The following is a 20,479-nucleotide window of genomic DNA, read 5'->3' on the forward strand; positions in this document are numbered from 1 at the left end:
CGTGTTAGTCTGTACTCGCAAAAAGAAAAGGAGGACTTGCGGCACCTTAGAGACTAACCAATTTATTTGAGCATAAGCTTTCATGAGCTACAGCTCACTTCATCGGATGCATACTGTGGAAAAAACAGTATGCATCCGATGAAGTGAGCTGTAGCTCACGAAAGCTTATGCTTAAATAAATTGGTTAGTCTCTAAGGTGCCACAAGTACTCCTTATCATATTTTCAGCTTCTCCGTTTTGCTGGAACCTCTGCTGCTGCCCACCCACTGAGTCCCTCATCTCCTCCACTCCCCCACTTGTTGTCCCTCCTCCCGCCATTCGCTGAGTCCCTCCACCATCCCCCCAAGACTCTCACCGCCCACCTCTAGCCGAGTTCCTCCCTCCTCTCCTCTACCCCCAGTCCCCCAAGGCCCACCACTCACTGAGTCCCTCCATCTCTGTGTGAGCAAGTTTTGAATTGTTTGAAAGGGCACTTGCAAATTTATTGAGCAGTTCAACAATGCCCTCTTGATCACATTTTAGCCCTGAAGCTACACTTTTAGCTATTTCCATTGAATTGGAGAGAGTCCAGCGGAGGGCAATGAAAATGATTAGGGGCTGGGGCACATGACTTACGAGGAGAGACTGAGGGAACTGGGATTGTTTAGTCTGCAGAAGAGAAGAGTGACGGGGGATTTGACAGCAGCCTTCACCTACCTGAAGGGGATTTCCACAGAGGATGGAGCTCGGCTGTTCTCAGTGGCGGCAGATAACAGAACAAGGAGTAATGATCTCAAGTTGCAGTGGAGGAGGTCTAGGTTGGATATTAGGAAACACTATTTCACTAGGAGGGTGGCGAAGGGCTGGAATGGGTTACCTAGGGAGGTGGTGGAATTTCCATCCTTAGAGGTTTTTATGGTCCAGCTTAACGAAACCCTGGCTGGGATGATTTAGTGGGTGTTGGTCCTGCTTTGAGCAGGGGGTTGGACTAGACACCTCCTGAGGTCCCTTCCAACCCTAATCTTCTATGTTTCTATGATTCTATGAACGGCACTTGTCAGGGCAGGGACTGTCTGTGACCAGGTGTATGTACAGCGCCGGGCCCACTGATTCACTGTCTACTCTTTTTGTTAGATGGGCTGCTGCAAGCCCAGCTTCCCCTATGTCCCTAAGGCACCATGTGGAGTCCCAGTGATACTCAATGATTGTTTTATTATTAATAATTATGGTACATTTAAAAAATAAAAGTTGTGTGTGGTATCTGGAGAAATAAGCATGAAGCGACTGCCCTCTGGCACTCAGGGGCCCCTCACGTGGAAGACCCTGGTCACCCGACTGCGGATCTGCTTGTTTTTCACCCCATACACGATGGGGTTCAGCATGGGTGACACCAGGAGGTAGAGGTTGGCCAGCAGGATGTGGATGGGGTTGGGGACGCTCTGGCCGAAGCGATGCACCAGGAAGGAGAAGAGCCCAGGGATGTAGAACATGAGGATGACGCAGATGTGGGACATGCAGGTGCTGAGAGCCTTGAGCCGGGCCTGGGTGGAAGGGAGGCCGAAGACAGCCTGAAGGATCATCACGTAGGACAGAGTGATGGACATGCCATCCAGCCCCCCCACCAGCAGGGCCATGACCAGGCCGTATGCTGCATTGACCGTGGTGTCTGTGCAAGCCAGCTTCACCACGGCCATGTGCTCGCAGTAGGAGTGGGGGATGATGTAGGCCTGGCAGAAAGGCAGCCTCCTGAGGAGCAAGGGCAAGGGGGCTATCACAACGAGGCCTCTGACCAAGACCAGCAGCGCTATCTTGGCCACCATACTGATTTTCAAGATGGCTGCATGCTGCAGGGGGTTGCAGATGGCCACGTAGCGGTCTAATGCCATGGCCACCAGGATGCCCGACTCCACCAGCGAGGAAGCATGGATGAAGAACAGCTGGGTGAGGCAGGCGTGGAACCCGATCTCCCTGGATCCCAGCCAGAAGATGCTCAGCATTTTGGGCAGGGTGGATGTGGACAGCACCAAGTCGGTGATGGTCAGCATGGCCAGGAAGACATACATGGGCTCATGCAGGCTGGGGTCTGTCCTTATAACAAACAGAACAATGCCGTTCCCCAGCAGGGCCACAATATACATGAAGCACAGAGGGATCGCGACCCAGTGCTGCGTGGTTTCCAGCCCCGGTATGCCGACCAGGAGGAATGCGGAAGGTCTCAGGCTGCCGTTGTTGATGGGTGACATGATATGCTGAGGGCCACGTCCGACTGGAGCAGAACGGCTCCGGAGACTGCGAGCGATTAATAGAGCGTGTGACGGCCTTGTGCATGCAAAGAATGGCTAATCAGCCGGCTGTCCGTGAGCTCGGATAGTTCAACGGCTGCTCTCTGTGATGGTTCTCGGGGCCCGGGGCTGTGAGTCACCTCGTTACCCCTGGCCCCTAGTGTGAAGGGGTCTTGCCTCTGCCTGTCTGCGGTCAACAGCGTAACAGGTGCACCCCATTCCCTTTACTCTGTCCCCCGTGATATCCAGCCCCTGACACTGGCTACTCACCGACATCCCACGTCCTCGGCCCCAGCAGGGAGGGGAACCCTACGCCTGTCCTCGCAATTTTTGTCTTGGTTTGTTTTCCCTCTTATTCAAGGCCAGCCCCAAGCGCTCCACCCCCAGCCCAGCTCAACTGCCCGGAGCCCAGGCCACAGGCTGAAGTGTCCGAGAGCTGGAAATTTTATGCCAACAGGCTAATCCCCTAATTTGCAGCCATTTTCTCAGTGGCGTGTCTGGCCCGCTCTCTCCGCTGGTGGGGAGGGGCAGAAGCTGCTGCTGGGCCCCTTCCGAGCGGTGCACGTACCACTAGGCCAGTTCTTCCAGGTAGGCCCAAGGGGTACCCCGTGAGGGGGGCTCAGTAAATACGCTCTGTCTGCTTCCTATCCCGCCCACCCTGCCCCTTGGCGAGCCGCGGGCTCCACACCCGCCAGGACGGTGTGTCGCTGCGGGTGGTTGGGGAGGGCGTCTCTGTATCACTCCGCGCCAGCCACTGTGAGAGGCAGGGCATGGGCCTGGGCACATCGCTGACTCAGGGACTGTAAGGCATGAAGGAGCTGTTGTGATTGTGATTGTCCTGGGGTTTGTCTTCCTCCAGCCCTGAGACATGTTCCTGCTCTTGGAAGGTGACAGACCTGGAGCTTCCACCCTATTCGCCCTGTACACACACACACACATACAGCACACACACACATATGCATGTGCATACACAATACACAAATACCCACACTCACAGCTCATACACACAGCCTTTGCACCTGCACACACAACACCACACAAACACGCTCACGCACAGAGCATGCACATACACACACACAGCACAAACACATATGCACGTGCATACACAATACACAAACACACACTCACAGTGCACACCCTCAGCGCACACTCACAGCCCTTGCACCTGCACACACAATACCTCACAGACAGACACGCAGTCATGCACACACTGAGCATCCACATACATACGCACACACACGCAAACGGACAACACATGTGTAAGCGCGGGAATAGTCCTGCTATTGTGGGGAACTTTCCTGGCTTCTGCACGACCCCGGTGAAGTGGGCTAGCGAAAGGATCTGAGTCCTCGCTCCCACTTCCTTTACCCAGTGGCCTCCCTGCCCTTGAGGGCTCCCCTTCCACTCTCCTGTCTGGCAGAGTCCTCGTAACCCCAACAAGGCTGGGCCCAGGGTTCCTGGGGGGCTCGACCCCCAACCCTGCTGTGGTCACCTAGGACAGGGGCTAGGGTGTCCCCACTCCGGGTTACTCTCTCTGCACTGGGCACTTCTCTGACCCACTGACCACTACATACAAGTTAAAGCAAATGCAAGTTATTTAATCAACAATTAATTTTAAAAAGAATAAGGGGAAATGGGAAAGGTTAAAGGAAACACATCACCCCGCTCGGTGGCAGGGAACATCACAAACAGCGTCTCTGGAACGTCAGGGCAGTTCACAGTCTGCTCCTTGTGAGTCCCAGGCCCCTGCTCAGGCCCTGGCTGTGCTGCAGGGATGCTGTGGGTTGGACACTCGCTCTGGTGGTGGCCACACGCTCTCAGGCTCTAAGTGGTAGGACCCTTCTTTCCAGTGTCGCCCCCGCCCTGTCGGGGTTATGATCCAAGCCTGGCCTGCAGAGCCCCTTGGCTGAGGCGTCTCCCTGTGCTGGGCCCACTGCCCAGGGTCCCCCGCGCTCTCCCCAGCTGCTCACCACGGCCAGCTCCGGACTGCTCCAGCCCCAGCTCCACCACTCGGTCTCTACACGGCTGCTGCTGCTCTGCCTCCAGCTCCCTGGGGTGGTTCTCTGGCCCCTCTGGCTCTGGTTGCTGCAGCTCTGCTCCCAGGACAGGTCTGCTCTGCCGGCTGCTTCTGTGACTCTGCTCCCAGCACGGACCTGCTTCCTGGGCTGCTTTTCTGGCCCCTCTGGCTCTGGTTGCTGCAGCTCTGCTCCCAGGGCAAGTCTGCTCTCCCTGGGCTGCGCCTCTGGCTTTGGGGCTACAGCTCTGCTCCCAGGACAGGGTCTGCTCTCTCTGGGCTGCTTCTCTGGATCTGGCCCAGCTCTGCTCCCCAGATCAGCTGGGGCCCCTGCTTTTTCCTCAGCCTGGCCCCACTCTGTCTGACACAGGCAAGTCCAGCTCACAGGGAGGACGGGACCTCCCTGGCCTCCTGACTCCCTGATTAGCCTGCCCGTCCTGTCATTCAGGCTGACCTGGAGCATTGGGCTCTCCCCATTGTTCCTGGGGGCTGTCAGTCTCAGGGTCCTGATTCCCCATCGACCCTTCCCCCTTTTTAGTACTGGGAGCTAGCCAGCCAAAACTCCCCACTGACTGTTAGTAAGGGGGAAACAGTCCCCTTAAACATGCACACAAACATATACATGTGCATACACAATACACAGACACACAGAGTACAGTAGGGAGGCAGGTAGCTATTTGAAGTTGTCGGAGTATTAACTTGCTTACCTGGGCTGCATTTTGAAACTAATGTTCTTCCTAAACCCTGTAGACACTTCCCTGTGCTGTGCAAGGCAAACCTGTTTCAGTGGGTCCTGCTCCCCGGGGACACACAAGCCCCTTTCAGTGGGCTCCGTCCCTCTGCTCAGTAAGACAGGTGTGAATAATGGCACCAATCCCCACTAGCTCCCCCAGAACAGTCCTCTCAGTCAGACGGCTCCGAACACAGGCCAGGAACAGATGCGTCTGCCAGGCTTGCTACGGTGGGGATGGTTATAAATCAATGTCAGCAAATCCCAGCAGAATCTCCACATGACCTGGGAATCTCCAGGGACTCCAGTGTTTTCTGAAAGCAAAATGCCTCTTTAAAGACTGAAGGGCTAAGAAGGAATTAACACTCTTGTGCCCCTTAGGGGGGTGAAATGCCTCTGCTTAGATATCTGGCAGCAGGACCTCCAGCCACGTTGTCATCTGCAGGGCTGGGGCTGTCACCTCCATGTCTGGTGGCAGTGCCATTGACCCTGCCATAATTCTGCAGGCAGTGGCCATCTAGCCTTGCACTAGGAACCCTCTGCTGAAAAGTGAACAGTAATTCAGTGGAATAAGACAATCTCTTCAAATTCTGCAGAACCGGACAACTTGCACCCAGGAGTACTAAAGGAGTTGGCTGAGGAGCTCTCTGAGCAGCTCTCTGAGCTATTTTTAATAAAGCTTGGAGCACTGTGCAGAGATAACTCTAGTCCAGTTAGCCTGACCCCAATCCCAGGAGAAAAGCATGTCAAGCGTGATAGGGGATGCCGTCAGTAAAGCTTTGAAGGATGGCATAATCAATGCTGAGCAGCATGGATTTATGGGAAATAGGGCTTGCCAAACAAACTGGCTGTCGTTTTGTGATGAGATCACAAGTTTGGCTGATCAGAATAACCGTATTGGCATCACAGACTTAGGCTATGTCTACACAAGTGAGCTGCGGGCGGCACAGCTGTACTGATGCAGCGATACCTCAGATCAGTGGCAGCCAGCATGGCCAGGAAGATGTCCATGGGCCCGTGGATGCAGTGCTGGCTTTGGATGATGACCAGAAGGATGCTGCTTCCCAGCAGAGCAGCAACAGACATGGTGCAGAACGGAAGGGCGATCCAGAACAGCATGGCCCCCAGGCCAGGGATCCCGAATGTCGAGGGGCTGGAGGAGGTGTCACTGGGGACGGGAGTGGCACTCTACCAGCCCCTGGTCACGCTGCAGAAAGGCTTTGTCGCTCCCTGCAAAATACCATCACAGTATTTGGTCTCTAGGAGCCACACACGAAATGCTTTGTGGGGAATCTCGGGCCCAGCGTCTAGACCCGCTACTCCCTGCCTGGCTAGCAGGTTTGCTCTGTCAGCTCAGGTGGTAGCAGCTGGTGCTTTTGGTGCCAAAAGACCTGGGTTCAATCCCCATGATAAGCATGGTGGCTCTGTGTCTGCGGCATTGGCTGGCTACACAAGGGCTTGTCCCAAGCTGAGTAAGGCCTGTAAGATGTGGCTCTGTGGCTTTAATGCCAGCCGGAGGTGGAAGTCCTCCAGTCAGTGAAAGCGAAGGCACCATTCCCCAACACGCTGCTCCCTGCCTCACCCTGCAAGGGACGACCCCGTCTGGACCTGGGCCCTTCAGCCCTGGGCCTCTGTGACATTGTGGCAAAGGGTTCACTCTTCTTTACGGGCAACTCTTGTCTCAGAGCTGACAAAATCACTGCACCTAAAATACCCCTTTGCTGGTGTTTCTCCATAAAGGGCAGCATGTGAGGTCACTGCTGAAAGCTGGTAACTAATTTACATCCCTATGAGATGTGTGCGGGGCCAATAGTTCAGGGCTAGTGTAACTATGTTGAGAATCGTGGCCCCATGGCCTTGGAGTGAAAGCGAGTCACGTGGCGAGAGCCCGGTGGAAACTATCACAAACAAGCTATAATCATCGAAGCCACGTGGCGGGAGAAAGGCATGTTACCGCAGACAGAGGCTGGCCCCGTCTGTGAACGAAGACAAAAGACTGATTCAGTCTGTCCTGGGGTGGAGGGAGACACTCTGCTCCCGTTCACTGAGGAGGTAGCTAGCAGAGGCGGGGTGCTAGGGAAAGTTTGGGTCCCGGCTCCCTGGGGCCAGCAAATACTGCAAAAGACCAACCTTTGGAGTGAAGCCCTGTGATCAGCGAGGAAAAGGGACTATTCACAGGCCTTGGCCCTAGGTGGCATTTTCTGACTGTGTTTTGTACATAGCCATTTAACTCTCTTCCTTCAATACATTTCCTTTTGTTTTCCATCTGGACTCAGGGCCGGGCCTGGGACAGGTGCAGTGGGCTAAGGGAAAACTGGTAAACTGGGGTCCCAGGGCTCCAGAGGGTCTGGGATTTCTCTGGGAGCCGGGGGTGGAGGGCTGGGTACCACAAGGGAATGCTTTGAACGGACTCGGGGCCTGGAGTGCATCCACAGTCACCCGGCCCGGCTGGCCTAGCTCGGAGCAGAGGGCTCGAGTGGCTGGCAGAGAGCTAACAGCCAGCTGGCGCACACAAAACTCCCGCACCCAGAGCAGTGGCTCTCAGCCGGTTTGTCACTGTGCACCGCAGATGTGGCCCACGATACGTTAAGTGGGCTGCAGGCTGAGAACCACAGCGCCCCGCACCCTGACATCGCCCACAGTCCCCGATGCCCGGCGCCCCCGTCCAGAGCGGGGCCAGCACTGGACTCCGGGGTGCGGGCTGGGCAGCGGGACTACACCACTGCTGCTGTGCCGGGCCGGGCGTCAGCGGGACTTGGACCCCCCACCTGCCACCATGCGGGGCCGGGCAGCGGCGAGGACCCGAACCTGCCACCGCCACCGTGCGGGGCCCTGACCCTGAACCCACCATCTAACCCCTCTCAGAAATGCGGGCAGCCTCCTCTCCTTGATAACCATCCGGTACTTCGCCTTGCTGAGCTCCGCCAGGTGCGGGAGGAGGGACGGGAGTGTGCCCGGAGTAGGAAACAATCCGCCCCCACACCGCCCGCTTCCTAGTTCTGCGCTGGGGAGCAGCCAGCCTCCTCCGCTGCCCCCTGCCCCCTCCCGCCGGGCTGTGGGGCGGAAGCTCTTCAGTGGCTCTGTGCCTGTGCAAGCCCTACCAGGGACACCCCCTCGCTGGAGTGGTGTACAGCGCACAGAGACACCTAGTGGCTGAATCAAATACTGCAAGTGAACATAATTCCAGGGGCTGGTTCTGAGCAAATGCTACAGGCAGTTTCCATCTCTTGTTTATTTGTTAACCACAAAAGTCCATATAGAAAATGTAACAAGTGGCCCAGGAAGGCCTTGTGGATGCTGAGCAGCTGTGAAAGTCAGGACGCTTTGGGTTCCTAAACATACATGGATGTGCACCTAGCCCAGGATCCTGTCTCTGACAGTGGCTGGTTAGGTTAAAATTTTTAATTTATATTCTTACTTTGTTACCTACTTTGCAGAGAGAGAGAGAGAGAGAGAGCCTGTCAAGACTCCTGGTTTCTATCTGAGCTCTGGGGGAGGGAGTGGGGTCTAGAGAATTACAGCAAGGGGCAGAGACATTTGGGATCTATATAGGAACATCTGAATGGCCATACTAGGTAGCTGCAGTTACATGAATGCTTTCACTAGCCACTCATGAACCACCAATACAGAGGCTCCAGCCACTTCCCCCCAGCTCCCCAGCCTAGGACCCCAGAACTGTACCTTCTTGCCCTGGTCAAGAGCCTGACCAGTGTAATTTTATTACCCAGTCCACCCCACTCTCAATGTGGACAGAACATTGCACCAGACCCAGTTCATGAGCAGATTTCCTTTTTTCATTTCAAACAACACACTGTATTAACAAAAACAATGAGGAGTCCAGTGGCATCTTAAAAACTAAGAGATTTATTTAGGCATAAGCTCTCGTGGGTAAAAAACCCACTTCTTCGGATGCATGGAGTGAAAATTACCGATGCAGCCTGGACAGTTATCTCACCAGCTGGTGCTCCATCCCGTTCCCTTCCTGCGGTGCGGCTGCATCCAGCTGCAGAGTTAACGGAACCCTCATCCACCTCCCAGAGGTTTCTAGGATTCAATCACCATCTTTGGGCTCCCCTCTGGGACACACCTCCCTATGCTCCCGAGAGTGGAAAGAGTCCCTCGTTCATCTGTGACAGGCTTGCAGCTAACATCTGAAACAGCCGTCTCACTGAAAGGCAATATGCTCTCCTCCCTTTCTGAGGAAACACCGCCTTCAGCGGCAGGGCAGGAGCCAGCCTAAGCCACCCTTGCCCCGAGAAATATGCAGTTTCTCACTGCTGCAGAGGACTAAAGAAGACTTTCTCCCATTCCCTCAGCAGTTTCTGGGACTTTACCATTAACAGCCTGAGCTACATGGAAGAAATAATTGCCGATTAGCGTATCAATAGGATTATTATCTACTACCCCCGCTAATAATACACCTTCCAAACCCTCGGTTTCTATGTGCACTTTAGCCAAAGGTACAGGGTTTTGTAACCTCCTACTAATAAAAGCTGTGAAATCTGTCCTGGCAGCGTGTCACCTTCTTGCACTATACTCAACCTAACCACACACATTTTTATCACTGTATCTTCCCACCCAAGGTGCTTCCTGCCAATAATGCTGATTTTACAACCCAGTATAAGTGACAGGTGCCTGAGGGGCTTCTGTGCTCAGGGTCGCAGCATTCCCATGGGCTACCTGCTTCCTCCCAGCACAGGGCATTCATTCCCCAGGTGGTCAGTGGAATTGCAATGACAGCACCTTCTGGGTTCTGCTATTTTTACAGGAGATTTGGGTCGAGGATTAGATGAATGGTTTGGGAGAGGTGAGTACCCAGCCTCCCAGACAGCCTCTTTCTTCCCAGGAGTAAAACGGGAACGCTGCTTCCCACCAAGTTTAAACTCCTCCGTCTGGGGTTTGTTCACAATAGATGCCTGTGTTTGCTGAAAATCGTCAGCTAGAGCAGCCATCTCATCTACATTTGTCATCTTTCTGTCCCATAAGCATTGTTTCACATCATCTTTACATATGTGTAAGAAACGCTCCTGAGCCACAAGGTCCAACATTCCTTCAAAACTTGTAACACATTTGCCCCTTGCCCACTTTTCCATCAAATCTTTCATCTAGTTTACATATTCCACATTGCTCATCCCAGAACCCTTAAGGTACCTAAATTTCACTCTATATGTTTCAGGAATAATCGGAAAGTGTTTCAAAACCATGTCTTTGAATTTGCAGTAATCGAAAGCATCAGTAATTAGCATCTTATTGAATACATTCAGAGCTTTACCAGTTATCTTTGCAACCAAACTGGGCATCTTTTGGTCATCAGGAATCTTATGAATCACACAAGCCTCTCGAAGCTGGCGAAATATCCAGCAATACCCCCTGCCGCATTGTATGCAGGACACAACCACTCCCATTTCTGGATTTTTACAGAGGTGGGAATCAGTGGTGTATGGGGGTTCTGGTTCTGCCTCTCTAACAAGTCCAACTGGTACCTTCACTTTCTTTCTTTTTCCTCAAATTCTTTGGCTCACAGTTCCATGGCTAGTTTTGTTACCTGGGGTTCTTTCAACCCATAGCTCTTGGTAACTTTTACTCTGTGCAAGGCGGTGTCAGGAAATAAATCAGGGGAGACACAGCCGTCCGACCGATAGATGGCTGGCACAAACAGGATGACACAAGAGTGCTTTCACTTAAAACTAAACTTTACTTAGTCTCAAGCACTTATACGCACATCCGCAACAGGTTAGTAAAACACCCCCAACCCTTGATAATTACCAAAGCTGAGTGTGGCTCTCGAGTGACACAGCAGCAGGCTTCCGATGGCCAAATCTTCCGTCTGCCAGTGGGGACTGCAAGATGTATCCAGGGGGAGAGTCCAAAAAGTCCCCCCTACCTCAAACTTTCCCCCCTTAGTTATATATTAGTAATACAATGACATGTGCCTTAAAGAAAACTTGTTAAATAAGCAGTTTCAATGGTCAAACAAGAGGTTCCTTCTGATTATTGATTAACCAGGTGTGGGTTTTTCCAGAGTTTACAGCCTTGAGGTCCTAATAGACATTGCTGGGGGCACATCCAGCTCTTCTAAAATGTGTGTATCAGCAACTTCAACACAGTTCTTATCAGGAAGGAAGCGGGGACAAGCTGCCCTTTCTGTGGCACCAAAAACCCCCTCCCCTCCTGCCTTGGTCAAGCTGAGGCTGCTACATGGCCACTTGACGGCCTGCTGACTTGGCTGCTTTTAGCAATAAGCCATAGTGGTTTCAGGCACTTGACTGGTTTGCTGACATCTCCCTGTACAGTTTCTGGGCCTCAGTTGCTTACTGTTTCAGTTCCAAAGCGATCTGATGTGCTACTGCGTCTAACTCCAAAAGTCTCTGATGTTCCTTTTCTTTTTTTGCTGCCTGCACTCTAAAGAGCTCCAGTTTTGTAAGGGCTTCTCTGCCTTCACTCATCTTTCTGCTTTTCTGTCACTACTTCCTTTTCCCGAAATAAGCAAACAGAAAATAACTAACTGGTAACCTCTCTGACTGATCTCAAGCCACACTTAAAGTCTCACTTAAAATCTCTGCACCAGCGTATGAAGTGCAAATCTCACTCAGAACAACAAGCTGTGCATTTCATCCTGCTCACTGCGCCGCTGCGGTGGGTCATCTGTGGGGTGCCACCTGGAATTGGGGTACAGCTGAGCCCTCTGTCTCACCAATCTAGGTCCCCTCTTGCACTGTAACATTGTGACAAGCTGCAAAGCCCTCCAAGATTGCACTCACACCAATATCCACAGGCAGGAACCACACTCAGCTGTGTTCATGAATGCTCTGGCCAGCCACTCATGAACCAACAACAGAGAGGCTCCAGCCAAAAGACTCCCAGCTCCCCAGCCTAGGACCCCAGAGCTATACCGTCCTGCCCTGGTCAGAAGCCTGACCAGTTAGAATTTATTATTGAGTATGCCCCTCCCTTGATGTGAATAGGACAATGCACAAACCTTTGTTAAGTGAGCTGAGGTTTTCCCCACCTTTCAAGCAAATCGCACTCATTTAGGTAAAAAATAGAAAACAGATTTACTGAATACAGAAAGATTTATATGACTATAAGTAATAGCAAACTGATCAAAGATGGTTACCTAAGAAATAAACAAAATCACAGGCTAAGTCTTATACACTAAACAGGATTTGAATCAAGCAGTGTCTCACCCTGTTAGATAGTACAAACCGTCCATCAAACGTCCATACACAGGCTAGAAACACCTTCAGCCTGGGAACAGCACTTCCTGCAGTTCAGTCTTTGTTCGTCCTGTATTTCCAGGTTTTTGTGTGGGGAGTGAGGCCACTTGGTGATGTCGCTGCCCCCTTTTATGGTTTCTTCCACATGGCAGGAACCCTTTTGTTCCAAGCCAAGTTCCCAGTCTAGTTTGTGGAAAAATACAGGTACCAAACTGGAGTTCAGTGTCATGTGGTTTAGTCACATGCCCTTTATGCTTCGCTGATTCATAGCAGCCATTACCGATAGGCTGACGGAAGCGTTCCAAGGAAGGTTCACCAGGCTGGGGATGAGCTTCTTCTCAGGCCTGTTGTTTCTCCTAATGGCCCATTACCCTGAATAGGCCCTTCAGAATCGGCTTTCTAGGCTGGAAGCATCTTGCCTTCTGGGAGTTACCCAGGTGCAACCACATTTCAAATTGACATACATAGTCGATATTCGTAACTCCTGATACAAAAATGATGCATGCATACAAATAGGATAATCATAATCAGCAAATCATAGCTTTTCCAATGAAACCTCACATAACATATTTTGTACAAGATGTTAGGGGGCTTATTCCTTTACCCGCTTACTTCCCTGGTCCTTCTCGCATGAACTGAGAGAAACAATACCCAAAGTCCAAAGGTGCAAACAATTCGATATTTATTGGGGTGGACTTCCAGCAAGCATGATTCCAGTTTCCTTCCTTAGTGTCCCCCTTCCCAGCTCTGACACCACAGAGCCTTACACCTGTGTCCCTGTTCCCATTCCCTGCCTTAGAAAAACATGATTCTAATTTCCCCACCCCCATTCCCTGTTCCCATTCCCCCCTTCACTTCCTGATTAACTGCAGACTATATAGTAAAACTTGAGTTCTGCTTAGCTATACCTTAAGCAATCATTTTACTGAAATTTAACTAACCAATCCTAACATATTGTAACATAATTATCTAACCAATTATATCCCACCACCTTAATTAGTTTACACCCAGCAAAATTAATTATACAGCAGACAGGAACAATCACAGAACCAGACAGAGATTATACAGACAAACAATAGGGAAATGGTAGATGATAGAATAACACAGAAGTGAGGATTTCACAGCCCAGCTATGGATAAGTGAGTTCTTGCCAGACAGGATGCTATCAAACTAAGTTTCCTTTTACGTCTTCTAGGCACTTCCCTTTCTCTGGAGGCGATAGGCACTATCAGGACAGGATTGTATCCTAACAGCCCCATAGCACCTTCTTTCAATGGGACTAGTTTGGAATGTGAGGAGGTGACCCTTGGCTTCCCAGCTTATGGCTGCCTCTGCTGCTTAGCCAAAGGCCTTAGCCTAAGAACAGGGCCTCAGACTGTCACAGTGAGAGAAGGCCCTTACAGCAGCAGACAGTGATTTTGATTCTCTCTTTTGTACCTCTAGAACTAGCCAAGTGATAAGAATACACCTAAATTCTTAGAGCCGAGGGCTTTACAGACAGGCCTCAATATCTATATCCTAACACCAGATACATCAGAATTATGTCATAACCATATCATAATCATACCACTGTGATGGATATGGGGTGCAGAATGTCACACCCAGATGTAGGGAAACACAATACAACACCTGCGCGCCATTCCCTGCCTCAGTGTCCTCACCGCCCTGGAGCACTCTTTGAGATTTGGTCAGAGCCCCCTACGGTGTTCAGAGGCCACCCCTGTAATTCCTGGCTTCCCCTGCAGCTGGAGTCTGTCTCTGCTGCAGCCAGAGCCCTGCAACCCAAGAGTCCCCTCTGCCGCCCTTGCACCTCTCTCCTCCCCCAGCTTCTTCTGGCTCATCCAGTCTCTGTGTTTTTAAAGGGCTGGACCAACCCCTCCTCTCTCTGTCCCCTTTTCTGGGGAGGTTCCATTCCTTCCACGCCCTCTCCTCTGCAGAGATGCTGGAGAAAACTGGATTTTGTTTAGGGAATGCTGGTACTGCTTTCTTCCTGGCAAGATCTTGTTAGTCCTGATAGTCTTTAATGACCAACTTATTTATAGATAGATGCCTCTGTCCCAGCGTCATGACCCTTAGCACAAGGAGTGTGAGTGAAGAGTACAGGAAAAGCCCAAAGACATAAGTATACAGATGGTTCATACAGAGAAACCTAAGTTAATAGGGTTTCCACCCGTCTGGGTTTTACCAGGACAGGCTGGCTTTTGGCTTCTGGGTGCCATTTAGGGTTGCCAGGTATCCGGTTTTCAATCAGAAAGTATGGTCAAAAAGGAGATATGTCAGTGTCCAGTTACTTCAGGGATGGGGCAGGGGGTGCTGGGTCATTAACACACAGCAGCCCCTGTTCAGCCAAGGCTGCCTTCAACCTGTGAGCAAGCTCCTTCTCAGGCTAAAGTAGCTCCCATCCCAGCCCGGGAGCAGAGGGAGACCATCTGGGCAAGGCACCATTTAGGGGAGCCCCCCTGCTCCTGGAGAGTTTTGCCTGGGCCTGTTTTAAGCCATGAGGACCCATTTTCAGCCTCATAACTATATACATGAAATTACAACCTATAACATTACTGTAACATTACTGGAGGACCTTAGAGATTAACAAATTTATTAGAGCATAAGCTTTCATGGGCTACAGCCCACTTCATCAGATGCATAGAATGGAACATATAGTAAGAAGAAATATATATACATACAGGGAAGTTGCCATACAAACTGTGAGAGGCTAATTAGTTAAGATGAGCTGTTATCAGCAGGAGTAAGAAAACGTTTGTAGTGATAATCAAGATGGCCCATTTAGACAGTTGACAAGAAGGTGTGAGGATACTTAACTTTAGGGAAATAGATTCAATATTTTTTCAATATCAATAACATTATTGTAACAACAATTGCTATAACACCACTATAACAACAATGCCCAGTGCATCGTGAGCCTTCCAAAGACACGCAGAATCATAGAATCATCAGAGAATCACAGACTATCAGGGTTGGAAGGGACCTCAGGAGATCATCTGGTCCAACCCACTGCTGAAAGCAGGACCAATCCCCAAATAAATCATCCCAGCCAGGGCTTTTTCAAGCCTCACCTTAAAAACCTCCAAGGAAGGAGATTCCACCACCTCCCTAGGTAACCGATTCCAGTGCTTCACCACCCTCCTACTGAAAAAGTTTTTCCTAATATCCAACCTAGACCTCCCACACTGCAACTTGAGACCATCACTCCTTGTTCTGTCACCTGCCACCACTGAGAACAGTCTAGATCCATCCTCTTTGGAACCCCCTTTCAGGTAGTTGAAAGTATCTTTCAAGTCCCTATTCTTCTCTTCTGCAGACTAAACAATCCCAATTCCTTCAGCCTCTCCTTATAAGTCATGTGCTCCAGCACCCTAATAATTTTTATTGCCCTCCGCTGGACTCTTTCCAATTTTCCCACATCCTTCTTCTAGTATGGGGACCAAAACTGGATACAGTACTTCAGATGAGGCCTCACCATTGTCAAATAGTGGGGAATGATCACATCCCTCGATCTGCTGGCAATGCCCCTCCTTATACAGCCCAGAATGCCGTTAGCGTCCTTGGCAACAAGGGCACACTGTTGACTCATATCCAGCTTCTCATCCACTGTAACCCTTAGGTCCTTTTCTGCCAAATTGCTGCCTAGCCATTCAGTCCCTAGTCTGTAGCGGTGCATGGGATTCTTCCGTCCTAAGTGCAGGACTCTGCATTTGTCCTTGTTGAACCTCATCAGATTTCTTTTGGCCCAATCCTCCAATTTGTCTAGGTCCCTCTGTTTCCTATCCCTACCCTCCAGCGTATCTACCACTCCTCCCAATTTAGTGGCATCTGCAAAGTTGCTGAGGGTGTAATCCACACCATCCTCCAGATCATAAATTAAGATATTGAACAAAACCGGCCAAAGGACCGACCCTTGGGGCACTCCGCTTGATACCGGCTGCCAACTAGACATTGAGCCATTGATCACTACCTGTTGAGCCCGACAATCTAGCCAGCTTTCTATGCACCTTATAGTCCATTCATCCATCCCATACTTCTTTAACTTGCTGGCAAGAATACTGTGGGAGACCATATCAAAAGCTTTGCTAAAATCAAGGAATAACACATCCATGGCTTTTCCCTCATCCACAGAGCCAGTTATCTCATCATAGAAGGCAATTAGATTAGGCATGACTTGCCCTTGGTGAATCCATGCTGACTGTTCCTGATCACTTTCCTCTCCTCTAAGTGCTTCAGAATTGATTCCTTGAGGACGTGCTCCATGATTTTTCCATGGACTGAGGTGAGGCTGACTGGCCTGTAGTTCCCCGGATCCTCCTTCTTCCCTTTTTTAAAGATGGGCACTCCATTAGCCTTTTCCCAGTCATCCGGAACCTCCCCCGATCGCCATGAGTTTTCAAAGGTAATGGCCAATGGCTCTGCAATCACATCCGCCAACTCCTTTAGCACTCTCGGATGCAACGCATCCGGCCCCATGGACTTGTGCTCGTCCGGTTTTTCTAAACAGTCCCGAACCACTTCTTTCTCCACAGAGGGCTGGTCACCTCCTCCCCATGCTGTGCTGCCCAGTGCAGCAGTCTGGGAGCTGACCTTGTTCGTGAAGACAGAGGCAAAAAAAGCATTGAGTACATTAGCTTTTTCCACATCCTCTGTCACTAGGTTGCCTCCCTCATTCAGTAAGGGACCCACACTTTCCTTGGCTTTCTTCTTGTTGCTCACATACCTGAAGAAACCCTTCTTGTTCCTCTTAACATCTCTTGCTAGCTGCAACTCCAAGTATGATTTGGCCTTCCTGACAAACTTTTCATTGGAAACCACACAATCATTTTATAAGGATGAACATGGAAGCATGCTAGTTTAAGTCATCTTTTAGAATAGGGATGTTACCACCAGGGGTCATAGAACTGTGTTACTTCTTTGTGACTCTGTGTTTTATATCTTTGATTATTTTTTCATTCATTTTAATAAAGATCTTAACATTCTGGTATTGTCCTCAGTATAAGTCTCCTTGCCACACACAACCCGAGGGTCTGCTCGTGTCGTTGAACTCTGAGTTTTCTCCCTGTAGTCTGAATTGGGACGAGAACCTGAATATCTTCTGATCAGATCATCGGCAAACCGTAATTACAGTAGCCCATAAATTCAGGTCAACAATATACACCCTAAGATGAAGGAAGTTTTCTAAAAGTTCCTTTTGCATCTTGTTGCACAGTTTTGTTTTTATCAAGTCCATTTGAGAAAGCAATCTTTCAGTTGCAGCATTGCTAAAAGGTAGTGGCAGCAACAAAAGAGCAAATAAGCAAAGTTCACTAAAGTCTTTGTCCTCAGCGGCATCCGTGTGTTCGAGAACTTCAACCCAACCATGTTCAGCTTGATTGTCCTGAGTATCAGGCCAGTGAACCACAAGCAAAACTCTCCAATGCTGCTCCAACTGTCCAAGGTCTCCACAAAACAATGGCAAAAATGAGAGATTGCCTAATCTAGCTCATGAAAGACTTAGTACTGCAAGTGATTCAGTCACCTGGATGTTTGGTGGCCATCCCCATTTCATCTGTTTCACAAACTCCAAGATGAAATCTTAACACCTACTCTTGACATCAGGAATGGGTAGTGTGTGTTCTGAAAGGTCCACATGAAAGTGACTCCAAAATCGACTACGCAAAGTGGTAGGTAATTTGACACAAAGGTGATGTTGTAGTTTAACACAGTTTCATAACTCTCACCAATAAGCTTTAGTAAAATGTCCTCAATTCCTGCAGCAGTTTTTCTGTATTAGCACTTTCAAACTGAAACACTTTGTTTATTATCCAGGCTTCCTGAAGTATTTGACCTACAAAAATCCGGTAAATTTTGTTCTCCAGGTCACTGCACATATGATAAAGAAGTTCAGCATTTGTAGTTTGTTTATTTATCTTGGCTATCAGAAAGTGTAGCTTCCATTTGTCACACATGGACTAATGGAAAACCACCTTATTTCAGAAAGCTGCAGTATCTTCTTGTGGTCTGGAAGTCATGGAAAGTCTGAATGAGAGGGTGTCTAGGGTTGGGGGCTGACAGGTGACACTGAAAGAGTTCAGGTGATGTCAGACAGAGGGAACTCAGCAACTGAGAGAGCAGTTGTCAAAGTTCCTTCCCCACTCTGAACTCTAGGGTACAGATGTGGGGACCTGCATGAAAACCTCCTAAGCGTAATTTTACCAGCTTAGGTTAAAACTTCCCCGAGGTACAAACTATTTTACCTTTCGCCCTTGGACTTTCGCTGCCACCACCAAACGTCTAACAGGGATATAATTTGGAAAGAGTCCGTTTGGAAACGTCTTTCCCCCAAAAATCCTCCCAACTCTTGCACCCCACTTCCTGGGGAAGGCTTGATAAAAATCTTCACCAATTTGCATAGGTGACCACAGACCCAAACCTTTGGATCTTAAGAATAATGAAAAAGCATTCAGTTTCTTAAAAGAAGAATTAATAAAAGAAAAAGTAAAAAGAATCACCTCTGTAAAATCAGGATGGTAAATACCTTACAGGGTAATTAGATTCAAAACATAGAGAATCCCTCTAGGCAAAACCTTAAGTTACAAAAAGACACAAAAACAGGAATATCCATTCCATTCAGCACAGCTTATTTTCTCAGCCATTTAAAGAAATCATAATCTAAAGCATATCTAGCTAGATTATTTACTAAGTTCTAAGACTCCATTCCTGTTCTGTCCCTGGCCAAAGCATCACACAGACAGAGAGAGAGGCTTTGTTTCTCCTTCCCCCCAGCTTTTGAAAGTATCTTGTCTCCCCATTGGTCATTTTGGTCAGGTGCCAGCGAGATTATCCTAGCTTCTTAACCCTTTACAGGTGAAAGGGTTTTTCCTCTGGCCAGGAGGGATTTTAAAGGTGTTTACCCTTCCCTTTATATCTATGACAGCAGTGCTTGGTGATGGAGTGATAAGTCATTCAGTGTGAGGAACTTCTTAGACTGTGAACTTTTCCACAATCCTGAGCTCAGCCAAACTGGGGCAGAGTACTCTTGATTAATGAGGAGATCTCCTTTTCCCCTCTTGTCAGACAGGATTAAAGTCAATGGCTCCTGGTGATCACATTCTGCAGATGTATTTGACCACTTTGTCACGAAGCTCTTTGGTTTTGACCCCATAAATGACAGGGTTGAGCATGGGGGGAATGAGGAAATAGAGGTTGGCCAAGATGATGTGAACATGGGGAGCGATACCCTGACCGAACTCATATGTCAGGCTAGAGAAGAGCAAGGGAGTATAAGATGTCAGCATCACACAGATGTGGCCTGTGCAGGTATTGAGAGCTTTCTGGTGGGCTTCCTTATGGGAGATTCTGAGGACGGCCTTAATGATAAGACCATAGGACAGGGCAATGAGTGTTAGGTCTAACCCCATGATTACAAACAATATCACCAAGCAGTAAGTCCTGTTGACTGTGATGTCCCCACACGACATCTTCGCCACAGCTATGTGGTCGCAGTGCGTGTGGGGGATAATGCGGTTGGCACAGAATGGCTGCCTGCTCAGGAGCAGGGGTGCAGGTAGAACGAAGACAACAGCTCTTATCAAACCCACGAGCCCTAGCTTAGCTATTCGTGCATTGGTGAGGATGGTGGCATATCTCAGAGGGTTACATATGGCAATGTAGCGATCGAAGGCCATTGTCACGAGGACGGCTGAGTGCATAACAGAAACGGCATGAAGGAAGAACATCTGGGTGAGGCAGCCACCCACAGTAATGCCTTTCAAATTGAACCAAAATATACACAGGGCTTTTGGCATGACAGAGGTAGATGTGCCGATGTCTGTGAGCGCCAGCATGCAGATCAGCAGGTACATCGGCTTGTGCAGGGTCTGCTCTTTCCCTACAACATACAGAACAGTGAAATTTCCCAACAGGCTGATAATGTAGAACATAGACAAAGGGATGGAAATTAGGACATGGGCAGCTTCCAGGCCAGGGATGCCCATTAGGATGAATGTTGAAGGGTCAGAGGGGGTGAGGTTGAAAGCTGCCATGAGGTGGTCGATGCGTCTATCAGCCTCAGAAATGGTCAAGGTGTCTGCAAAGGGAGGGAAGCACAGCAATGTGGATTACACATGTTGTAACAAGTAGTACAGTAAATATTTCATAATTATTAAGAATCTGGGAAGGGGAGGTGAGCAGTAAGGTGGCAACGTTTACAGATGGCACCACATTATTTAGGTCATAGTCAAAACCAGAGAAGTCCTCAGAGGGAGCTAACCAA

At 49.7% G+C, this 20,479-nt stretch overlaps 2 protein-coding genes across 2 annotated transcripts; both read right to left on the reverse strand.

Annotated features, from left to right (window-relative positions):
• Positions 1–1,277: 1,277 nt before the first annotated feature.
• On the reverse strand, positions 1,278–2,222 carry LOC102941531 (olfactory receptor 52L1). Its single transcript, XM_027832824.2, has one exon. It carries the CDS (start codon positions 2,220–2,222, stop codon positions 1,278–1,280), a length of 945 nt encoding a protein of 314 aa, XP_027688625.2.
• A 16,956-nt stretch (positions 2,223–19,178) lies between these two features.
• Positions 19,179–20,272, reverse strand: LOC114022102 (putative olfactory receptor 52P1). Its single transcript, XM_037889599.2, has one exon. It carries the CDS (start codon positions 20,247–20,249, stop codon positions 19,311–19,313), a length of 939 nt encoding a protein of 312 aa, XP_037745527.1. The 5' UTR covers positions 20,250–20,272; the 3' UTR covers positions 19,179–19,310.
• Between the last annotated feature and the right edge of the window lie 207 nt (positions 20,273–20,479).

The sequence above is a fragment of the Chelonia mydas genome, chromosome 1 (assembly GCF_015237465.2).
Source record: "Chelonia mydas isolate rCheMyd1 chromosome 1, rCheMyd1.pri.v2, whole genome shotgun sequence".
Lineage (NCBI taxonomy): Eukaryota > Metazoa > Chordata > Testudines > Cheloniidae > Chelonia > Chelonia mydas.